At 55.0% G+C, this 18,299-nt stretch overlaps 5 protein-coding genes across 5 annotated transcripts; 1 reads left to right on the top strand and 4 right to left on the bottom strand.

The window, feature by feature from the left end:
* The first annotated feature begins 455 nt into the window (after positions 1-455).
* HER10_EVM0002056 (isochorismatase) lies at positions 456-2,797 on the top strand. The gene is made up of 2 exons (XM_035471782.1): positions 456-656; positions 743-2,797. The coding sequence occupies exons 1-2, from the start codon at positions 508-510 to the stop codon at positions 1,311-1,313; spliced, it is 720 nt and encodes a 239-aa protein (XP_035335708.1). The 5' UTR covers positions 456-507; the 3' UTR covers positions 1,314-2,797.
* Positions 1,449-3,451, bottom strand: HER10_EVM0004207 (hydroxyethylthiazole kinase; the record flags this gene model as incomplete). The annotated part of the gene is made up of 3 exons (XM_035473859.1): positions 3,075-3,451; positions 2,775-2,910; positions 1,449-2,637 (listed from the first exon to the last, which is right to left on the bottom strand). Exons 1-3 carry the CDS (start codon positions 3,358-3,360, stop codon positions 1,449-1,451), a joined length of 1,611 nt encoding a protein of 536 aa, XP_035335916.1. The 5' UTR covers positions 3,361-3,451.
* A 412-nt stretch (positions 3,452-3,863) lies between these two features.
* Positions 3,864-6,730, bottom strand: HER10_EVM0003498 (uncharacterized protein). The gene is made up of 4 exons (XM_035473173.1): positions 6,427-6,730; positions 5,364-6,362; positions 5,022-5,299; positions 3,864-4,956 (listed from the first exon to the last, which is right to left on the bottom strand). The coding sequence occupies exons 1-4, from the start codon at positions 6,528-6,530 to the stop codon at positions 4,247-4,249; spliced, it is 2,091 nt and encodes a 696-aa protein (XP_035335840.1). The 5' UTR covers positions 6,531-6,730; the 3' UTR covers positions 3,864-4,246.
* A 582-nt stretch (positions 6,731-7,312) lies between these two features.
* HER10_EVM0003725 (5-aminolevulinate synthase) lies at positions 7,313-9,948 on the bottom strand. Its single transcript, XM_035473389.1, has 2 exons — positions 9,163-9,948; positions 7,313-9,100 (listed from the first exon to the last, which is right to left on the bottom strand). The coding sequence occupies exons 1-2, from the start codon at positions 9,536-9,538 to the stop codon at positions 7,569-7,571; spliced, it is 1,908 nt and encodes a 635-aa protein (XP_035335859.1). The 5' UTR covers positions 9,539-9,948; the 3' UTR covers positions 7,313-7,568.
* A 1,733-nt stretch (positions 9,949-11,681) lies between these two features.
* HER10_EVM0009850 (SNF2 super family protein) lies at positions 11,682-17,626 on the bottom strand (the record flags this gene model as incomplete). Its single annotated transcript, XM_035479322.1, has 3 exons — positions 11,682-11,936; positions 12,046-12,558; positions 12,614-17,626. 3 exons carry the CDS (start codon positions 17,624-17,626, stop codon positions 11,682-11,684), a joined length of 5,781 nt encoding a protein of 1,926 aa, XP_035336432.1.
* Positions 17,627-18,299: the final 673 nt, after the last annotated feature.

An 18,299-nucleotide genomic window follows, 5' to 3' on the forward strand; every position in this document is an offset into this window, starting at 1 on the left:
AGTGTCCTATATTTCCCCAGGTAGCCACGCCCAACCCAGATCGGCAACTAGGACGCCCACAACGTTAGCTGCATTGAGGATCTTCTTTTGGTCCACCTCTGTGGGCCAAAGTCCAGAAAGTGATATATCAGAGGTGTTGCCGGCTCTGCTGTTCTCCAACCTGCAGCCACCCAACCAGCCAGGAGATGATTGCTATTTCTGTACTGCAGGTACCCTGCGTTTGAATTGTTGGTTGCGGTCCGTCATGGGCAGCCCAGGGTCTCTGCGAGGTCACGTACATGAATTCTTCAATGCACCTCTCAGTCTGCAGTGTCCAGAGAGGCCCGGTCCGGCACTACCTAATTTACCCCACTTGGATGCGCCGGTTCCCCGCACTGCTCCAAGGCCGAGTGTGACGTGCCGAGTCTCTAAGCTCCGAGTCACGGAATGACTGATCTTGGTGACCTTTTTTTTTTCTCCGGTGATTCTATTGATGGTCTGATTTCCTTTCCTCCCTTCCCGCGGGACATGTCAATTGCAAGGACTCTCCGGATACATCTACCTCTCACTCAACTCACACAACCTCGACCGTCCGGACTCCCATTCCGACCCCGCTTCCTGACGACCGCGAGCATGTCTGACCCCGCGACTCGCCGCCTGCAAAGGCCGGTCATTTTGTGCGTTTGATGCCCCCCCCCCCTGAATGCTTCCACACTGTCGTTACAAATACGATGGCTTGCTAACAAACGTAATGTTGTACCAGCGTCTGCGACCTCCAAGACAAGTTCCGCAACGCAATCTTCGAATTCGACAAGGTCGTAAAGACAACCTCCAAGCTCCTCCGCGCCGCAGACACACTCAAGATCCCAGTCTACACCACGACCCAGAACCGCGCCCGCCTAGGCGACACCGTCACCGAGCTCGCGCCCTACCTCCAAGAATCGGACCTCGTGCGCCCGCCCGTGGACAAGACCAAGTTCAGCATGTGGGTTCCCGAGATTGCGGCGCAGTTCGAGGGGAAGGGGAGACACGAGGTGTTGATCGTGGGCATCGAGTCGCACATCTGCGTGACGCAGACGGCGCTGGATTTGCTGGCTGAGGGGCACAAGGTGTACGTGCTCGCGGACGGGGTGAGTAGCTGTAACCGCGAGGAGGTGCCGATTGCGCTGGCGAGGTTGAGGGGGGAGGGGGTCACGGTGACGACGAGCGAGAGCGTGATTTATGAGATGATGGGGGACGCGGCGCGGCCCGAGTTTAAGAGCGTTGTTGGGTTGGTCAAGGATACGGGGAAGGATACGAAGGAGGTTTTGCAGGCTTTGGCGCCCAAGATTTAGATTTCGTGTTGTCTGGGGTTCCAAAGACTGGGTGGTTGGTTATAGATATATACATCTACAAAAGATTTCAGGCCTTTTCTATCTTCACTTCCTAGATCCATCGAGAGAGAAGATTGAGATTCGGGACTCTCTCACTCACTCAACTTCAATAGCCTTGACCTTGGCCCCTTGCAACCACGTTAGATCCCCCTCGACAGTCACCCTCCTCACCCTCGCAAGCTCATCAATAAACGCCGGCACAAACGTCCCCGGGCCCTGAACATCCGCCCGCACAGCAGCCCACTCGGCCGCAATCTCATAGTGCAACAGCCCCGCCAGCACAGCGAGCAACTTATCCTCGTCCGCCCACGCCGCCAACATAGCCGAGACGGTCGTCCCCAACACGCACCCCGTGCCCGTGATCTGGCCCAGCAGCTCGTGCCCGTTGTCCACGGCCAGTGTGCGCTTACCGTCTGAGAGGTAATCCGTCTTGCCCGTCATGAGCACCACATTCCTCTCCCTCCTCGCGAGGTCTCGCACCAGCTTGGCCTTTTGCGCCGGGGCCAGCGTAGACGACGAATCAACCCCCTTTTGCTGCTCCTGCGTCCCCTCACCCCACACCGTCTTAATTTCCCCCTCATTCCCCTTGATGAGATCCAGGTACCCGCCCGCCAGGATCGTCTTGACGGCGTTCCTCCGGATCGAGGTGGCGCCCGCGCCGACGGGGTCGAAGACGACGGGCCTGCGCGCGGCGTTGTAGGCGGATAACGCGAGGAGGTAGTTTGCGATGCCGTCGGGGGTGACGGTGCCCATGTTCACGACGAGGCTGCCGCCTAGACGAGCGAGGTCGGGGGCTTCCTGCCCGTAGTTTGCCATGATGGGGGAGGCGCCGACGGCGAGGGCGACGTTTGCGGCGAAGTTTTGGACGACTAGGTTTGTCATGTTGTGGGAGAGGGGGGAGGTTTTTGCTACGCGGGTGATTACGGAGGGGATTTGGGCGAGGAGGTTGTCGATGCTGAAATCGGCGGAGGAGGCGCTGGGACTGGAGCTGGAGGAGGTGACGCTTCGGTACGACGGGCTCGTTTTCACGAGCTCGAGGAGGTTGCGGGAGGCGGATTCCGGGTCCTTGGCGGCGACGATGGCGCTGACGAGGGCGACGCCGTCGAGGCTCGCGGGAGATGATGCGTCGGGGTTGGCGGACTGGTAGAGGACGCGCTGGATGTTGGAGGGGTTGAGGCCGCCGATGCAGACCGTCTTTACGCGGGGGAGGTGGCCTGCCGCGGCGAGCTTGGAGAGGATTGTGCGGAGGCCTGCGGTGCCGATGATGTGTTTTGTGTTTTCTTTGCTGGAGGATTGTGTTAGTGGGTGAAGCGACGGGTGACCAGGGGCGAGCGGATGAATGGGTGGGTGGATGAGATAGAGGTCCAAGAAGGTTTGATGAGACTTGAGACTGAGAGGAGGGATGTGGTGAGAGAGACGTACGTTGATGTAGCAAAGACGGTGCCGATGCCTAGGTAGTCTGCTCCATCCTCACAGGCCTTGAGGGCCTCCTCGATGGTGCTAGCCGTGACACCGATGATGGCATCCGGGCCGAGGATCTTTCTTGCGGCAGTGAGTTCTAGTTGGATGTCAGTCATGCCCCTTTCTTGGAACCCTTCTCATCTCAGCAGCACGAGAACGCATTCATGAGAAACGAAACGAGTCACCAGCTCACGAAGAAGACTTTCTCCCAGATAGAAACGGAGAAAAAAGAAGAGAGAAAGAAAGAAAAGATGTACTCACCCATATCATCCTGCCCGATATGCACACCCGCACACCCAACAGCGAGCGCGACATCGACCCGGTCGTTGATGAGCAGCGGCACACCCGCCTCGCGGCAGACGGCGTGCAGCTTCCTGGCGTTGGCGACGAGCTCGCCCGTGTCGCTCGTCTTGTCGCGGTACTGCACGATGGTGACGCCGCCCCGGACGGCGGCCGCGACGACGGACGACAGGTCGCGGTCACCGAGGATGGCGGGGGTGGAGTCGGTGACGAGGTAGAGGGAGTAGTCTACCGTTGGTTTCGGCATCGTGGGTGACTAATTATATTTTAGGTTGAATAAGGGAGGGAGAGACAGAGAAGCAAAGCCAGATGTCGAATTCTTGCCGGGTGAGGGAATATTGGATCGGAGGTGGGGATGACTGCGTTGCTTGGATCGGCGCCGGTTTTTCTCAGCGTGTAAATGCGGATACTTGCGGCCGAGGACGGAACGGCCGCTCTCCGATGGCGCCGATGGCTGCGGGACGCGGGTTGTGGTGGGGTTGTCGGTGACGACATCAACTACCTTTTTGGCTCATGGCAGAAGGATCAACCCCTATGATGCCACCTGGATCTAAACCTGTGTAAAAGCGATTCGTGAGGCCATTAATTTTATTAGTATATTCGCAGGCATCGAGAAACGAGACACTCGTTACAACGCATTAGAAGACACAATTGTGATTGCCTTGTACTGATCAATGCTATACTTCGCAATCTTCTCCAGTACCCCAATGTTTTACACAACAGGTAGCTTGAGAGATTTTAGATCAAGATTTCCGTGTGTTATAATAATAAAACTACAAGATGTATGAAAGCCTTAGTGACCCTGCTCGACTCCTTGTGAGAAACTCCAAAAACCAATACCCTCCTCCTTTCTTGGCCTCCACGTAGAGCATAATTCTTTGCGTATCTCCTTTTCAGATCGGTAGTAGTAAGAGATGGTCCGCTGAAAGACACAACACCCTCTTCTCGATGTTCCTCTGTACGTTGGTACTGTGCCAACAACTCCCCAAGGCGAGGTGGGAACTCTCTCTTTCCCATATCATAATTCATCACATTCATATGCGTCAGTCCCGGTCGGTCCTCCGCTGGTGGTAGTGTTACACAAATCCCCTCAAAGCCCCTCGTCTCCGGGCGCATGATCCGGCCAACGAACGTCAAGTGGCAGTCCAATCCATGGAAGGGAACATACTCCCGACATCCCACGTCCCAGCAGCATCCTCCCCAAGCACGCCCGTCCAAAACGACGCATCCAGATCCCGAATCATGGCCTGCGTCCCGTCCGACAAGTTGGCAGGCAGCTGAATCGGGTCCTGGATCGCCGGCTGCGACTTGAGTCCGCACAGCTCGCCCTTGACGATATCCTTGAAGTACCGCAGCATCTCCGTCAGCCTCACGAACGGATCAACCACCTTCGGCCCCGGCACATCCGTCGCTGGACCTGTCGCTTCTCCTTCTTCCCCCCTCGCAGCAGCCGCGTCCGCCGCCGCCCTCCTAAACTTGCCGCTCCGATGCGCCACAAAAACCTCCAAGTGCGCCACCTGGCTCTCGACGACCCCGCCGAGGTCGAGGTGCTTCTGCACCAGCGGCAGGTCCCACCCGGGCACCTGATCGAGCGTCATGAGCTTCAAGCACACGATGAAGACGTACAAAAAATCCGAGGAGCTGAGGCAGGTGAAGCGCGGCTGCAGGCTGAGGTGGTTGCGTGGGAAGCGGATCTCGAGAAACTGCTTGGCGGCACTGCAGCAGCCCCAGAGGAGCTCGAGACGTTCCGTGAGGGAGATGAAGGAGGCCGGGCCCTGGGCTTCGGGGATGCCGATTTCGTAGAGAAGGACTTGCGCTATGCTGATGTGCGCCAGGAGGCCGACTGTGTTTTTTGTCAGATATCCCATCCACAAATGCATACATGTTAAAGGGGTTATCTTAACGTACCATTGTCTTTGAGATGCTCCGGCAGCGACGTCTTGAAGATGTCAAGCTGCTGCTGGAAACTCTGGACGACCATGGTCAGGGGCAGCTGCAGCGACTGGAAGCTCGTGCTCTCCGTTCCGAGCGTGAGAGAAATTGTCTGCGCGAGCTGCTGGATCTTGAAGAGGTGGACCAGGAGCGCGTCGCTAGGATACTCCGCCGCCTCCTCAATCTGTCGGCAGCAGGACTCGAGGTACGTCGTGTTCATAAAGGCGTCTGGCCGCTTATTCGTCGTGAAGACGCTTCCCCCCCCTCATGGTCAGCCCTCCCCTCTCTCCCGTTCGCATAATCAGGGAGTTTACTCACAGTGTGTTGAGGTAATAACATCCAGCAAAAGCCCTCATCAGTTCCAACTGCGCCGAAATCTGCTCCGGCGTCTGCACCTTCCTCGCCTCACTCTCCGGCTTCTGGAAACTAATAGAGAGCCCCGTCCCCTTCCCGCCTCGCTCAGCCAGCTGCATGGGACTATCCTTGAAACCCAAACTAACGCACATCGACCGCGCCAGGAACAGCAAGTTCGTGAGCTGGTAGCTATTGATGTTGTAGTGATACCACGCAATCAGGAGCTGCAGCCCCTGCAGCACGTCCAGACTCTTCTTGGGCTTCATGAACGCGGCCTGCACAATATCCTGCAACAGTTCCTCCCCCAGAAGGACCTGCTTCGTCGCGTCCAAGTGGCACGCCGTCATCATGATGCCCTTCCACAGGAACGGCCTCTCGGCGGCCAGCTGCGTCGGGCCCATATGCGGAGGTACGATTACAAAGGGGTACAGCGGCTGCATGTCGTCCAGAAATACTTGAAGAACTTTGCTCTGCTCGTTGTTCAGCGGCCATGGCGACTCGTTCGCCGTCGCAGACGTAGGTCCCATCCCCGAGGCGCCGCCGTTGTCGGCCTGGCTGCTCCCGACCGTATGGTGATCATCCGCCGTAGACGCGCTCGGCGCAGGCGACGTGTCGGACCACCCCCCCTCGCCCCCGACGACGATGACCTCCTCCGGCGGGAAGAGGTGATCGCAGTTAATCGGGATCCTAGCCGACGCCGGCGCGATGCTACCGCTGGGCGGAAGCGGTGAGTTTGCGCTCCCTACGACGGTCCCGTTGGCGACGGTCGTCGCGACCTCGCTGCTCTTCCTGCCACCAACACCAACGCCGCCCTGATGCGGCTGCTGCGTCGTCGCGCTCAGCTGCGTCGTCAACTCATCCAGCCTCTTCTCCAGCTCAGAGACTTTGGTAGGCTTGGGTTCCTTCTTCGCCCTGGGCGGCGCAGGGGTCTGCGAACCGCACGGCTTGCGGAGCCTGTGGCATCTAGTTTCTCCCAGTCAGTGTTTCGTTCTCGCGATCTTGTGCGAATACGACAGAGATAACATACCGCTCGCATTTGTTACTCCCATCCGGGCCCGAGATACACCTCGCCTTAGCCTTGGCGCAAGTCGTACACGCTCGCGGGCCTTTAGTCCTGTGATCGACATCCATTTTTCTGTGGTAACTGCCAGTGTCTCTCTCAGCGTGAACTCATCAGTGGCGAGAAATAATGTAGTGAGTTAAAATCGATCAAGAAACGATCAAGTCAGAGTAAAGCACAAGACATGAAACACCACTCCTCTGTTAGCAGGAACTTCCCAATTCGCGTCGTAATCCTTTTTCTCATTTGAGTTGCCTGCCTTATTTCATGACGGATCTCCTGAGTTGCGTGTAAGTCAAGACACACACCACCCCAGTTAGCAATGACGGGGACTTAGGGGACCCCCCAACCCTTCCGTCAACCAATGAAGAGGGCTTCCTCGAACGGAGACGGAGCAATTCTGCGTTGCCGGCCTCCGTCGGAGTTGCTGAGTCAGACGTTGAGCGGGCCAAGCCACGTCTTGGAAAGTCCGCTTCTGGTGTTGGCGCGCTGGACTCTGGTAACAAGGTGTGGCACATGCCTCATGCTTCACCGTGGCAGTCCCATCCCATCTCATTTCACCCCAGCTGATGGGCGGGCGGGCACCGCGGAGACCCGTCTGGGCAAGTGCCGGGTTTACATCGGGCTGTGCTTTCCTCGCCGAGCCCGGGGACGGGGAAGACCGCATTCGCATAAATTGACTTTGCGATTCCCAAATGTCAGCCATGCATGAAGTATCCCGGCCGGCTAATTGGCTACGTCGGATGACTCTTGGCAGGTAGTAACACAAGCATCACTATATCACGTATCGACCAAAAGAAGTAGAGGTTGATGAATAAATCTGTCAATAAATAACATTCATATTTTGTAAACTATTGGTTATTGCGACCAACACTGAGAGTCAGATCCCATCATGTAGACGAAATCATCAATCTCAAATCGAAGGAGAACAGTTGTGGCCACGGGACGTGGGTTTTCAAATCACACAAAAAACTTGTTGATCGCTCCAAAGAACGTGGTCTAGGTCCGATGAGCTCCCCTTTGCTTTCAGATATCAACGTCAAAATGGTTGGCGCTGAATTTTCTCATATTGAGAAAAACCAGACAACCTCGGAGAACGTGAAAATGTATCAAATGGCAGAGCTCACGGCCTGACCAGTCGTCGCCTTGGACTCACGCTCCAGCAGGGCCTCGACGAAGCCGTTGCTGATGTTTCCCGCGGCCTTGATCTCCTTCGCAGCCTGCTCGATGCCAAGCTGGTTGTCAGTCCACAGGGGCTCCTCGGGAGCGGCGTCAGCCTCTCCGACGCCAATGAAGCCGCCCTCGGCAGCCCATTCAGAAGTACGCTTGATGCCGAGCTTGGTCCAGATCTCGTCGAGCGCCTGGACAAGCTGGTCGCGGTACTCCTTCTTGTGGCCAGGGGTGGGGGTGACGCGCAGTCTCTCCTGTCCAACGGGGACCGTGGGGTAGTTGATGGACTGCACGTAGATCTGGTAGTCCTGGAGCAACATGTCGGAAGCCTGCTTGGCGAGCTCGGCGTTGCCAACCAAGATGGGAATGATGTGGGAGGGGTTGGGGATGACGGGAATGTCGCGGTCGTTCAGGGCCTCCTTGACCGCGCGGGTGTGGAGCTGCTGAAGGCGACGGTCGCCGTCGTAGTCCATCTGGTACTCAATGGCCGTCTTTGCGCCGGCCATGGTCGCGGGCGGGAGTGACGTGGTGAAGATGAATCCGGGGGCGAGGGAGCGGATCATGTCGACGAGCTTGGCGCTGCCGGCAATGTAGCCACCAACGCATCCGTAGGCCTTTCCGAGGGTACCAGTGATGATGTCAATGCGATCCATGATGCTGCCCTTGGGGCGGCCCTGCTGATGCGCTTCAAAGTCCAGGTGCTCCGCGACACCGGCGCCATGCGGGCCGTACATACCGACGGCATGGACTTCGTCGAGGAACGTGATGGCGCCGTACTTCTCGGCCAAATCGCAAATCTCCTCGATGGGTCCGATCGATCCACACATGCTGTAAACGGACTCGAACGCAATCAGCTTGGGAACGTGAAGCGGCAGCGACGCCAACTTGGCCTCGAGGTCCGCAACGTCGTTGTGCTTGAAGACAATCTTCTTCGTTCCGGAATGACGAATACCCTGAATCATGGACGCGTGATTCAGACTGTCCGACAGAATGACACACTCGGGCATCTTGCTACCCAGAGTCGCCAGAGTGGCATCGTTGGCCACATAGCATGAGCTGAAGACGAGAGCGGCTTCCTTAGCATGCAGTTTGGCAATCGTGCCCTCCAACTCGACAGCGTGCTTGTTGTGCCCAGAGATATTTCTCGTGCCACCAGCGCCGGCGCCGTACTCGTCCAGGGTCTCGTGCATCGACTTCAGAACGTGAGAGTTGCGGCCCATTCCGAGGTAGTCGTTGGCGCACCAGACGGTAACCTTCTCCTCCTTTCCAGCCATATGGGCACGGGGGAATTCCTTGGCGAGACGGTTGATGTTGTTAAAGTAGCGGTAAGACTTGTCCTTATGCTTCTTCTCCAGCTCGGCGTTGTAGTAGGCCTCGTAATTGAACTTGGCCTTGGAAGCGTCCGAATTGCCCATACCAACAGTCGAAGCAGCGCTCTGACGAGCGGCCGGGATACCGGGAGGGGCTTGAGCTACATCAATGGTCAGCCAGGAGGATTCCTTCTTTTTCTTTTTCACACTATGGTCTCCATACCTTTGTTGAGCAAAGGAGCATCAACAGCCCGGGCATCCTTGCTGCGGCTGGTGTGGATGTTGGCGCGGCCAGGCTTGGAGTTGGTGCTCAAGGCGCGGATACCAGCAACAGAAGACGAGTTTCCCATCTTAGCAGCCGGGCGTCCATGGCCGTACTGGGCAGACTGGACAGTCAGAGCCTTGCCCATGACGGGGCAGCGGTGGGCGAGGAGCTGCAACTTGGACATTGTTCCTCCGCAAGGAGAGACGGCCGTCGTCTGGGGCGCCGCCTGAATGGCGTGGGGACGAGCCGAGGTAGACAGCGCGCGCAGTTTGGCGGGCGAGGCCGACTTCAAGAAGGGGCACATGGCCTTGGATTGACGCAGAGCAGCCTCCATGGTTGTTTTCGAAGGCTGGCAGAGGTTAGATCGTGCGGTTTCGCTTTCGAGGTTGTCGTTCAAGTTTGGTTTGTTTCGAAGCAGAGAACGGTGTGCAACTCTGGTTTTGTTGTGTGCGGTTTGTAGATTTCGGTGTGTGGCGACTCGAAGAGCGCGCGCGAGACGTGGATGCGAGTGAGGTCAGCGGGTTTGCCAGAGAACAGTGATCAGCGCTGAGGGGCTGAACACAGGTCAATGGGCAGAAAGAAGCGGTCGACTCTTGAGATCGACAATTGGGACGGTATTCCTGCTGGTGAAGAGCAGAAATAGGAAAAGAAGGGGGGAAACAGAGAGGTTAAGCAAGATGAGGAGAAAACGGGAAGGGGAAGCGAGAAAAACGAGCAGATTCTAGGACAAGTCCTTTATTTTAGTGTCTCCGGTGAAGAGTCGCCATGACACCAAATCCCCAAGGGCGCAGTGGAAGGGTTACGGTCTGGGTAGCAGGGTAGGTACAGTGTACATCGTGCCGACCGGCCGCCCCGCCATCTGGCTGAAGTTTGAACCCCAGCACCGCTGCACCACTGCACCACCCCAACGGCACGCCGCACCAGCGACTCGGCACAGGGTGTGGTAGGTGCGGCCCTGCGCATTTTTGGAGCCTTTGGGACTCTTGTGAGTGGCGGGCGGGATTCAGGCCAGGCCTGGGCAACCCGCCCCGAGATCCAACCTAAACGCATCGCATTTGTTCTAGGTTCTAGGCGGTGGGTTGGGGGTGCCGCTGCACGCGATTTTCCATCCTCAGCGTCCCCCAAAGCCAGATGGCAGGCCTGAGAGGACTGCCAAACTTCCATCGCCGCAAGGTACTCAGGTACATGCCCATCCATGGGGCCGGGGTTGTCTTGTACGGCGTTGATGGGTGGGACCCCTAAGTCCGCAAAGTGGAGTCTCCGAATACCGAAAGTCGGCACTTGAACCAATCACTGCTCGTCTATAGCCAATTTCTGATGACACCTGATTGGCAGACCAACTCGACACCGCTGCGCAAATGCGAAAGTGACCTGAGGTCAGATCCCTTTTGTCCCTTTTTATTTAATTCTCTTGGTAATACCACCCCAGTTTCGGTGTTTGCTACTGTCTTTTTTCTTCTTTGCTGCTCGCTTGAGTTCCGCGGAACCTATTTGCCTAGGTAAGTAGGTACTCCGTATGCAATACTAACCAAAGAGCCAACGTCTTCTTTTTCTTATGCCCACATGGCCTTTCTTCAAGACCCCTGCTCTTCTGGAAACACCGCTGTGGATCCTGCAAAATCAATCGTACGAACACTGCGCCGGTGTCTTCCGAGACCGAACATGACAGAGCCCGTTCCGTATAGCCTATAATACCTAGGTAATAGCTTCCGCTTCCGAAGAGCGGTATTTTTCAGAGCCAATTCCCGCAGGTACAATAGTGTTGCACGAGAGCACAACACAAAAGGGCACATAAGCTCGAGAGACACATGAAATCAAAGACAAGTAAGCAGCGAGGCAGATTCGTAGGCTTGCCTCCTAGGGAATTTCAATGTTCCAGGGCTGCAGTTGTCGTTGCCTCAGTCACCTCGTCACATCGCCAATGTCCCGCCCATGTCTCAACTGTACTCTGCCCCCCTCCTGATATTGGTGCTACCAGCGGAATATGGAGTATGGAGCCAGGAGGAGTCGTTAGGGTACGTTGTCATCATTCGCCGAAGTCACTTGCAGTCATCTCAGCTTGTTCCATCCGACATCATAAATACGAGGATACAGTCAGCCACACAAATAAAGAAGTAAGACACGGAACTTTGCGATCTCAACAAGTAGTATGTTAACTATCACTGGTTGCATCCGCCACCACGCGTGAATGTTGAGGAGTCTGGTTACCCCGAGTAAGCCTCGAGCCGAATTCCTAGGCGTACCAACTCTCAGTGTTATTGCATGCCTTTTTGGCATCAAATCATGTGACTCCTACGCCGCCCTTGATGAGTCCTCCACGTGAAATCAGAAAACCTCCAAAAAGAACGCCTCCAAAAAGGGTATCATAAAGCCAGCCCTGCAATGCCGTCATACGCCCATGCCTTCAAAGATGCCTGAAGATGCCCCCCAAAAGAAGAACTACCTGAACGTCTCCTGTAAACGCCTAGCCCGCGCACTTACAAACCTTGCCCTGCCGATGCCGACGCCGACGTTGACAACGAGGGCTCCCCTGTGCGGCGTTGTTCCCCAAGTTTTCCTTCTTCGACTGCTTTACTTGCCCATGTGGGAAGCCTGGGCGCACGATGTCGCCTTCTTTCCGCTACCTCCCGAAGCAAATCCAAATCGTCGTCGTCGTCGTCTTCCTGGAACGGATTCGCTCGGCGAACGTTTGGGGAAGGTTTGGGTATGTCGGAAACGATCTGCGGATGCTGCTGATCAAGTCGTTAGCCGCAAAAAAAAGAAGGCTTGCTGAATAATTGAGTACTGAAAGACATAAAATGCAATGGCAGAGCAATGGAATGAGAGGCGTCGGGCTCATACTTTGGGCTCCTCAGTCGTGTCTTGACCCAGCTTCAGCTTTTCGCGAAATTGGTGTTCCTGAAGCGTCGTCAACTCGTTCGAAAGATTTTTTAGTCCGTCGATCGGCGCGTACGCAAGCTGAGAGGGAGGAATATGTCCTGTGATGACAGCGGCTGCAAATCTCGGTTCTGTCATCAAGCTGCACAGCTCCTTCATATGCGAGTGGTTTGGTAACTCTCCCTCCTTCATCTCCGATCTCACGAGCCATGTCGAGCTTGCGATCCGGTCAGCCAGGACGGTCTTGTCCTCCTTGACTGCATCAGCTATCGCCGAGTCCGTTATCGTATCGAGTGACTCGAGAATTTTTTGCTTGAACTGCTCCTCCCAATTAGTGATTCCGGGCCTCTTGGGCCTCTTGACCGCAGGGGATGAGAGAGATTTGTCTCCAGGTGGGGGAGAGCTTGGTGTCTGCTGGGCCCTAAAGAAGGTATTGGCACCAGCCATGGGCATGGGCATAGGGCCAGCTACTTGAGGCTGTGATATTTGATCATGTTAGCAATGTTCACCCAAATCTGGAGGTAGACTCTACCTCTACTGATATCTGCTCAGCAGGCTGCTCCGTAGTTTGCGCATCAGAACCGGCAGTTGCAGGCTGATTCAACTGCAAGGGAGCGGCAGCTTGTTGTGTCGGTGCAGCGTCAATATGAGTTGCCAGAGCCCCAGGCACAGGCACAGGCACAGGCGTAATCTGTGGTGGCTTCATCGTATCGGGTAAGGGCTTCAAACCCTCCACCGGGTGAAATGCCTGGTATGTGTTGAAGACAGGCCTTTGAGGGAGGTTTGGAGTTGGGATTGGTGTTTGGCTGCTGCTCCCAGCCACACCAAAGGTCTGGGTGACTGTTTGTGGCATGTATGATGTTGCACCCACCAAGGCTGGGGCGCCAAGTTTAGCGATCCGCGCCAGCTCCATCTCACGATACTTCTCCGGGTCGGTGTTGCGGATAGAATTCATGTAGACCTGGTTCTTCACGTCCTTCAAGTCCTCAGGTGTCAAGATCTCGGACGTATCTTCCTCTTCAAAGGTATCCGTCATGATGATCGAGCGGATGCCCTGGGACATGCCCGGGTGGGTCAACAGGCTGTCGAGAACAACGTCCTTGCCGGCGAATGGACTGAGATCATCCTGATCGGGCTCCCAACGGGTCTTGGCGTACTCATTATCTTTCTTGGACCATCTTTTCGGATTTTCGCTGTCCACAACTCTTGACGCCAGTTGGGTCTTGAATACATTTCTGTTGTGAAGCGCTTGTTCGTATGTCCCGCCAGATATGAACTTGTAAACATATACTGGCTTTCGCTGGCCAATGCGGTACGCTCGACCCACCGCTTGCTGCTCGTGAATGGGATTGTACTTGTAGTCGAAGATGACCACGCGACTTGCGCCGTGGATGTTCAAGCCAACCCCACCAGCTGTCGTTGAAATCAAATAGACTTGATTTTCACCACTGTTGAAGTTTTTGACTTGTTGCTGCCTCTTATGGATTGGAGTGCTACCATCCAGCCGAGAGAACTTTCTTTTTTGTTGTCTGAACAGATTATCCAGATAATCCAGGGTCGGTATTGATTGTGAGAAGACGAGAACTTTCTCATTCATCCATATGCACTGGTCTAGAATGCCGACGAGGAGCTGCACTTTCCAAGACAAGGCAGGCGAAGGCACATCCTGCTCTCGTTGCAGGATTTTCAGGCCCTCGCTGATGATTGTGCTCGATAGAGTCAGACTAGCCGGCTCTTTCTTTAATAACGCCGCACGCTCCTCAAGCAGTCTCTTTTGCCAGCAACGAGGGTGGTTGACGATGAGGCTAAAGTTGATGTTGGCACCCAGAGTCTTGACGCCTGCAACGTTCGCGTCATTATTGAGGGCGTCGAGGAAAGCGTCGTAGAGCTTGCCCTGAAGTGGCGTCATGGGAACAGTAAGTACAAATTCCATCTTTGGCGGAAGGTCGTTCTTGAGGCATGATTTGATCGTTGCTCTGTTCGTCTTGGGCGCTACAGTAGCCTCCAAAACAGCAAGTTGTTTCTTTGCCTTTCGATATTGACTTCCAGTGCTATCCTCGTAGAGGCCAGACTGAATCGGTTCGGCATAGTAGTCCTTGAACTCAGCCAGGGGACCCAAATAATTAGGTGCGACCCAGTTGATCATGCAATAGAATTCTATCACATTGTTTGCCAGGGGGGAACCGGTGAGTGCGATGCGTCGTTGGGTTTTGAATTTGGCGGCTGCGATAGCTATCATCGACTCAGGGTTCTTCATTTTGTGAGCCTCATCCGCAACAACGAGGTTGGGGCTTTCTGTGAGTATCTGCGCAATCGACTTGGCCTCCAGAGGCGTCAGCATCTCGTCCCCCGAGGGAACGGCCAATCTTTTGAACATATCGTAGCCAATGATCATAACGCCCCCGGTTTTATCCCATTCACGGATCATGGGAGCTCTCTCTAGTGCGTTGACGACAGCTTCCATTTTGTAGAAGTGACCCAGGACACCATCAGGAGCCCACATCAGCAGCTCATCCATCCAGTTGTCGACAAGTAAGGCCGGGCAAAGTACCAGAGTCTTAGACTGTCTAAGGTCCTCCGGAATCTGTGACAGAACAGATTCGTCCTTTGACCGAGCGGCCTCGGCGATGGCAACCAGTAACGTGATTACCTGCATGGTCTTGCCCAGTCCCATGGTGTGAGCGAGGAGACATCCCTGCCGCACCTTGGCGTCGTAGACGATCTGGTTCCACAGGAAGCGGACACCTTCGATCTGGTGGTCCTTGATACGTTGACCGATTTCGCTGTTAATGTAGATCAGGCCCTCGTCATCTCCCTTGGTTTCGTTGATAATGAGACGTGACTTGTCGCTCGAGATGGTGTCGGATGCTGCCAGCTTCTTGCGCAATTCCTTTCGTCGCTGCTCTTGCTCTTCTCTCCGGCGTCGGTCACTTTCACGGAGATCCATAGCGGTCTGATCCATGGCTACCAAAGTCTTCCGTTTCTTAGCCGGAGAATCTTCGATATCGTCGTCGGTAAAATCTCCTTGGGACTCTCCAGTATCAAAGCTTCCACGGCGGTCAGAGCTGCTGGCTCGGATACCCTCAGGAAAGTTGGGCAGTATGCCAGTCTTGACGAATTGACAGAAATCCTCAAACTGATCTACCTTACCCTTTATCTTCCTGGCCTTGATTTTGTTGGTAAGCCTTCTGGTGATGGTATTGGCAGCTGCCGGCTTGCAGAGTGCAAAGACTCTGAACAAGCGGGCGACGACGGTGCCGAGCTCGACCGCACTTTCTTGGCTATGATTTTGAGGCGAATCCTCAAGTGCGGTGATCACGAAGTCCGTCCAGATATCAGCGGGATCCATGCTGTGGATAATGCGAAAGAAGGCCACTCTCCATCGCGGAGTAAGCCGTGAGATGACGCAGATCAAAAGTCGCTTGTTGTCTCCTTGCTTTCTCCATATCGTCGGCGCGATGTCCCCAATCTTTCCATATTGGTCGAATGGGGTTTCTAGCTGTTCCTGTGTTGGCTGTGGCTGCTCTTCACCATCGCTTTCAGGGGCTGGTGTTGCGGCGGCCGATGCTCTTGGCTTTTCAGGCGTGACTAGAGAGATGAAATCCGCCTCAGGAAGCGCAGGCTCAAGCTCATGCTCAGGGGGTGCGGGCTCATTCTCAGGTTCATCCTCAGGCTCGGAGTCAACCATTGTCAAGTCGATTATGCCAAGGTCGGACTTCATATCGACCGGAGCGTCGGCTGGAGACTCGTCCTTGAGCAATCGCGGAGGTTGAGGCCCCTGCATTGGCACCTCTTCAGGGTCGTCCAAATCCATGGGACCTGCTGGGCGAGTCGCGCTCGCCACGGGCGGGAGCGCGTTTGCCATATCGTCAACCCCCTCTTCATCGTCAATCACGAAGTCGTCGTCGTCGTCATCGTCGCCGCTGGTAATAAGATCGCCATCCTCGTCAGAGAGATCGGGCCGTGGGGCCGCAATTGGCCGTTGCTTAGGCATCGTCAGTGGTCGGATAGGTTCGGGTCCTCGCAAGGTATCGAGAAGCCACTTTTCAGCGCTCCGGTCCTCAACGCTAGACTCAAGGCAGCGTGCTTGTCTGCGCAGCTGATCTTCGGCCGGCCATTCGTTCAGCTTGATTTCTCGACAAAGCTTTTCTATGCGGTTGTTAAGAGCCTCGAGTCGAGATGTGGCACTCGCTATCTGTCGGACAAGACCAGTGCGTCGGGCCTTGTTCCAGATGGCGTTGGCTTTCCAATACTTTTTGATTAGTTTTCTCTCTTCCCAAGAGGCTTCAATCCGTTGTATCTCCTCTTTTAGTACACGCTCGACATCATCCGAAGTCAGGTGGTGAGACTTGAGTTCCATTTCTCGCTTTTTCTCCTCTTCCTCTTCCTCGATGGCGTCCCTTGTCTCTGTGTCGTAACCTTCGTCGTCATCGGAGTCCCCGAATACCGGAAGAATCTCGTCTTCCTCCTCAGGCTCCACAAAAGGAGACATACCATTGCGCAACAATATCAAAGACTTGTCGTTCATGCGCAATAGTCGTCGCAACGCTCGGTGGACTTGTCGACTGTGTCCGGTGGGAATCAAGCCCCTAGCAACGAAGTGGAATGTGTTTCTGCCTTCATCTGCGGAGCTTGTACCAGGTGCAAGGCTTGACTGAGGGACTTGACGGCTGATAATGAACGCATCGGGTCCAAAGTACGCCCCCAGAGGATTGGATCTTGAGACAAGCTTCTGGTCCACTTGCTGAGGATCCGGATGGATTTTTCTGGAAGCCACAGGCAACGGAGAAGGCCTTACTCTTGCTTTAACGAGCTCCCGAGAGATAGCGTCGTCTGTTACAGCTGGGATGGCCGGCGGTGTCCTTCCGCGGCTTCCGCTGGGGGTCGTATTCGACAAAGGTAGCCGGGTATCTGCTGTCATAGACTTCCGAGTAACAACGTCGTCGGCCGGGGTCCTGATAGGTATGTTGCCAATCCCGGTAACAGTACTAGTGATCAAAGTTGGCGCCATCTTTCTCTTCTTCTGAGGTGGTTGACTCGTCTGCATGTCTTTCTCTTCAACGACGGAGGCCAATGCACCTTGATCCGTGGTGCCATGCATCGTGACATCTTGCGTTGTGATAGTCGTTGGAGGGTCCTCTGTGGTACTGGGATTTAGAGCTGCGGGCTCCGGTTTGCCGTTGATATGCAGCTCTAGCGAGCTTTCCTGGCTACCTGCCTCCTCTTTTGCCACTTCAATCTTCTGATGTCGATAACCGTGGCTTTTCGACTTGAGATAGTTGATGGCTTTGACAATCGTCATCTTGTGAACGATTTTGACGATGCCTAGGTCCCTGAGAAGACCGTCAAGAGGGGGCATGACATCTTCGTAGGTGAGAAGCGTCTCCCCGTCAATGTCATGCTCACGGAGTGCTTTTGAGAGGGTTGCCGGGTTGGGCCTCTTGCTCGCAAGTTTCGGATGCCATGGCCGACTTTCAGCGGTGCATAGCTCATGTACCAGCCGTTCAACATCCCAATCGAAGGGATCATCCTCATTGCCCTCCATGGTGGCTGCCGTTTAGGACATGAGGTTGGCTAGAAATTGACAAATTAATTAGCACCAGACTGAGAAAAGAGGGTATGAAGGAAGCAGATCTCAGGCATGGGTAGTGGAAACAGAGTTCAGTGGTCAAGCGAGCTTGAAGCAATGTGTATGAAGGTAGGTTGTGAGAGAAAAAGGCGAAAAGCTTGAGAGATAGCTGCAGTGATATGTAGCGACCTCGGAAGTATGTTCCACTGGTGAAGGAATATGATGAAAGAACCAGTGTCGGGCTTTGGTGAGAGAAATAGACAGCAACAATTGTGAAGCCAGACTTACGGCGAATTTCGAGGCGGGTAACAAAGCGCATGAGTGGTCCTGGGTCGAATGCAGGGGAGAAGAAGGTCGTGCTGACTACCTGTTTCCAGAGCTTGAGCTGTATCTCTGAGGCCTGGACAGTTCGAGAAGTCTCGACAAAAATGAGGATGCGTTTGTTCCGCCAAATAAGAGGTAGTCGACGATTGTGAAGAAGACTAGCCACTAGTGGAAGTTGAGTGGTGGATACGGGAAAGACTGTGTAAAGGAGATACCGAAAGAAGGATGAGGCGGGTCAACCAAATTTGGGTCAGGCCAGAGGGAGGGCGCCTGGATAGTGGTGGTTGTGGTGGGAGGGAGTCGTGGTACTAATCTCGAGGAAGTT

Source organism: Colletotrichum scovillei (assembly GCF_011075155.1).
Source record: "Colletotrichum scovillei strain TJNH1 chromosome Unknown Contig00003, whole genome shotgun sequence".
Classification (NCBI taxonomy): domain Eukaryota; kingdom Fungi; phylum Ascomycota; class Sordariomycetes; order Glomerellales; family Glomerellaceae; genus Colletotrichum; species Colletotrichum scovillei.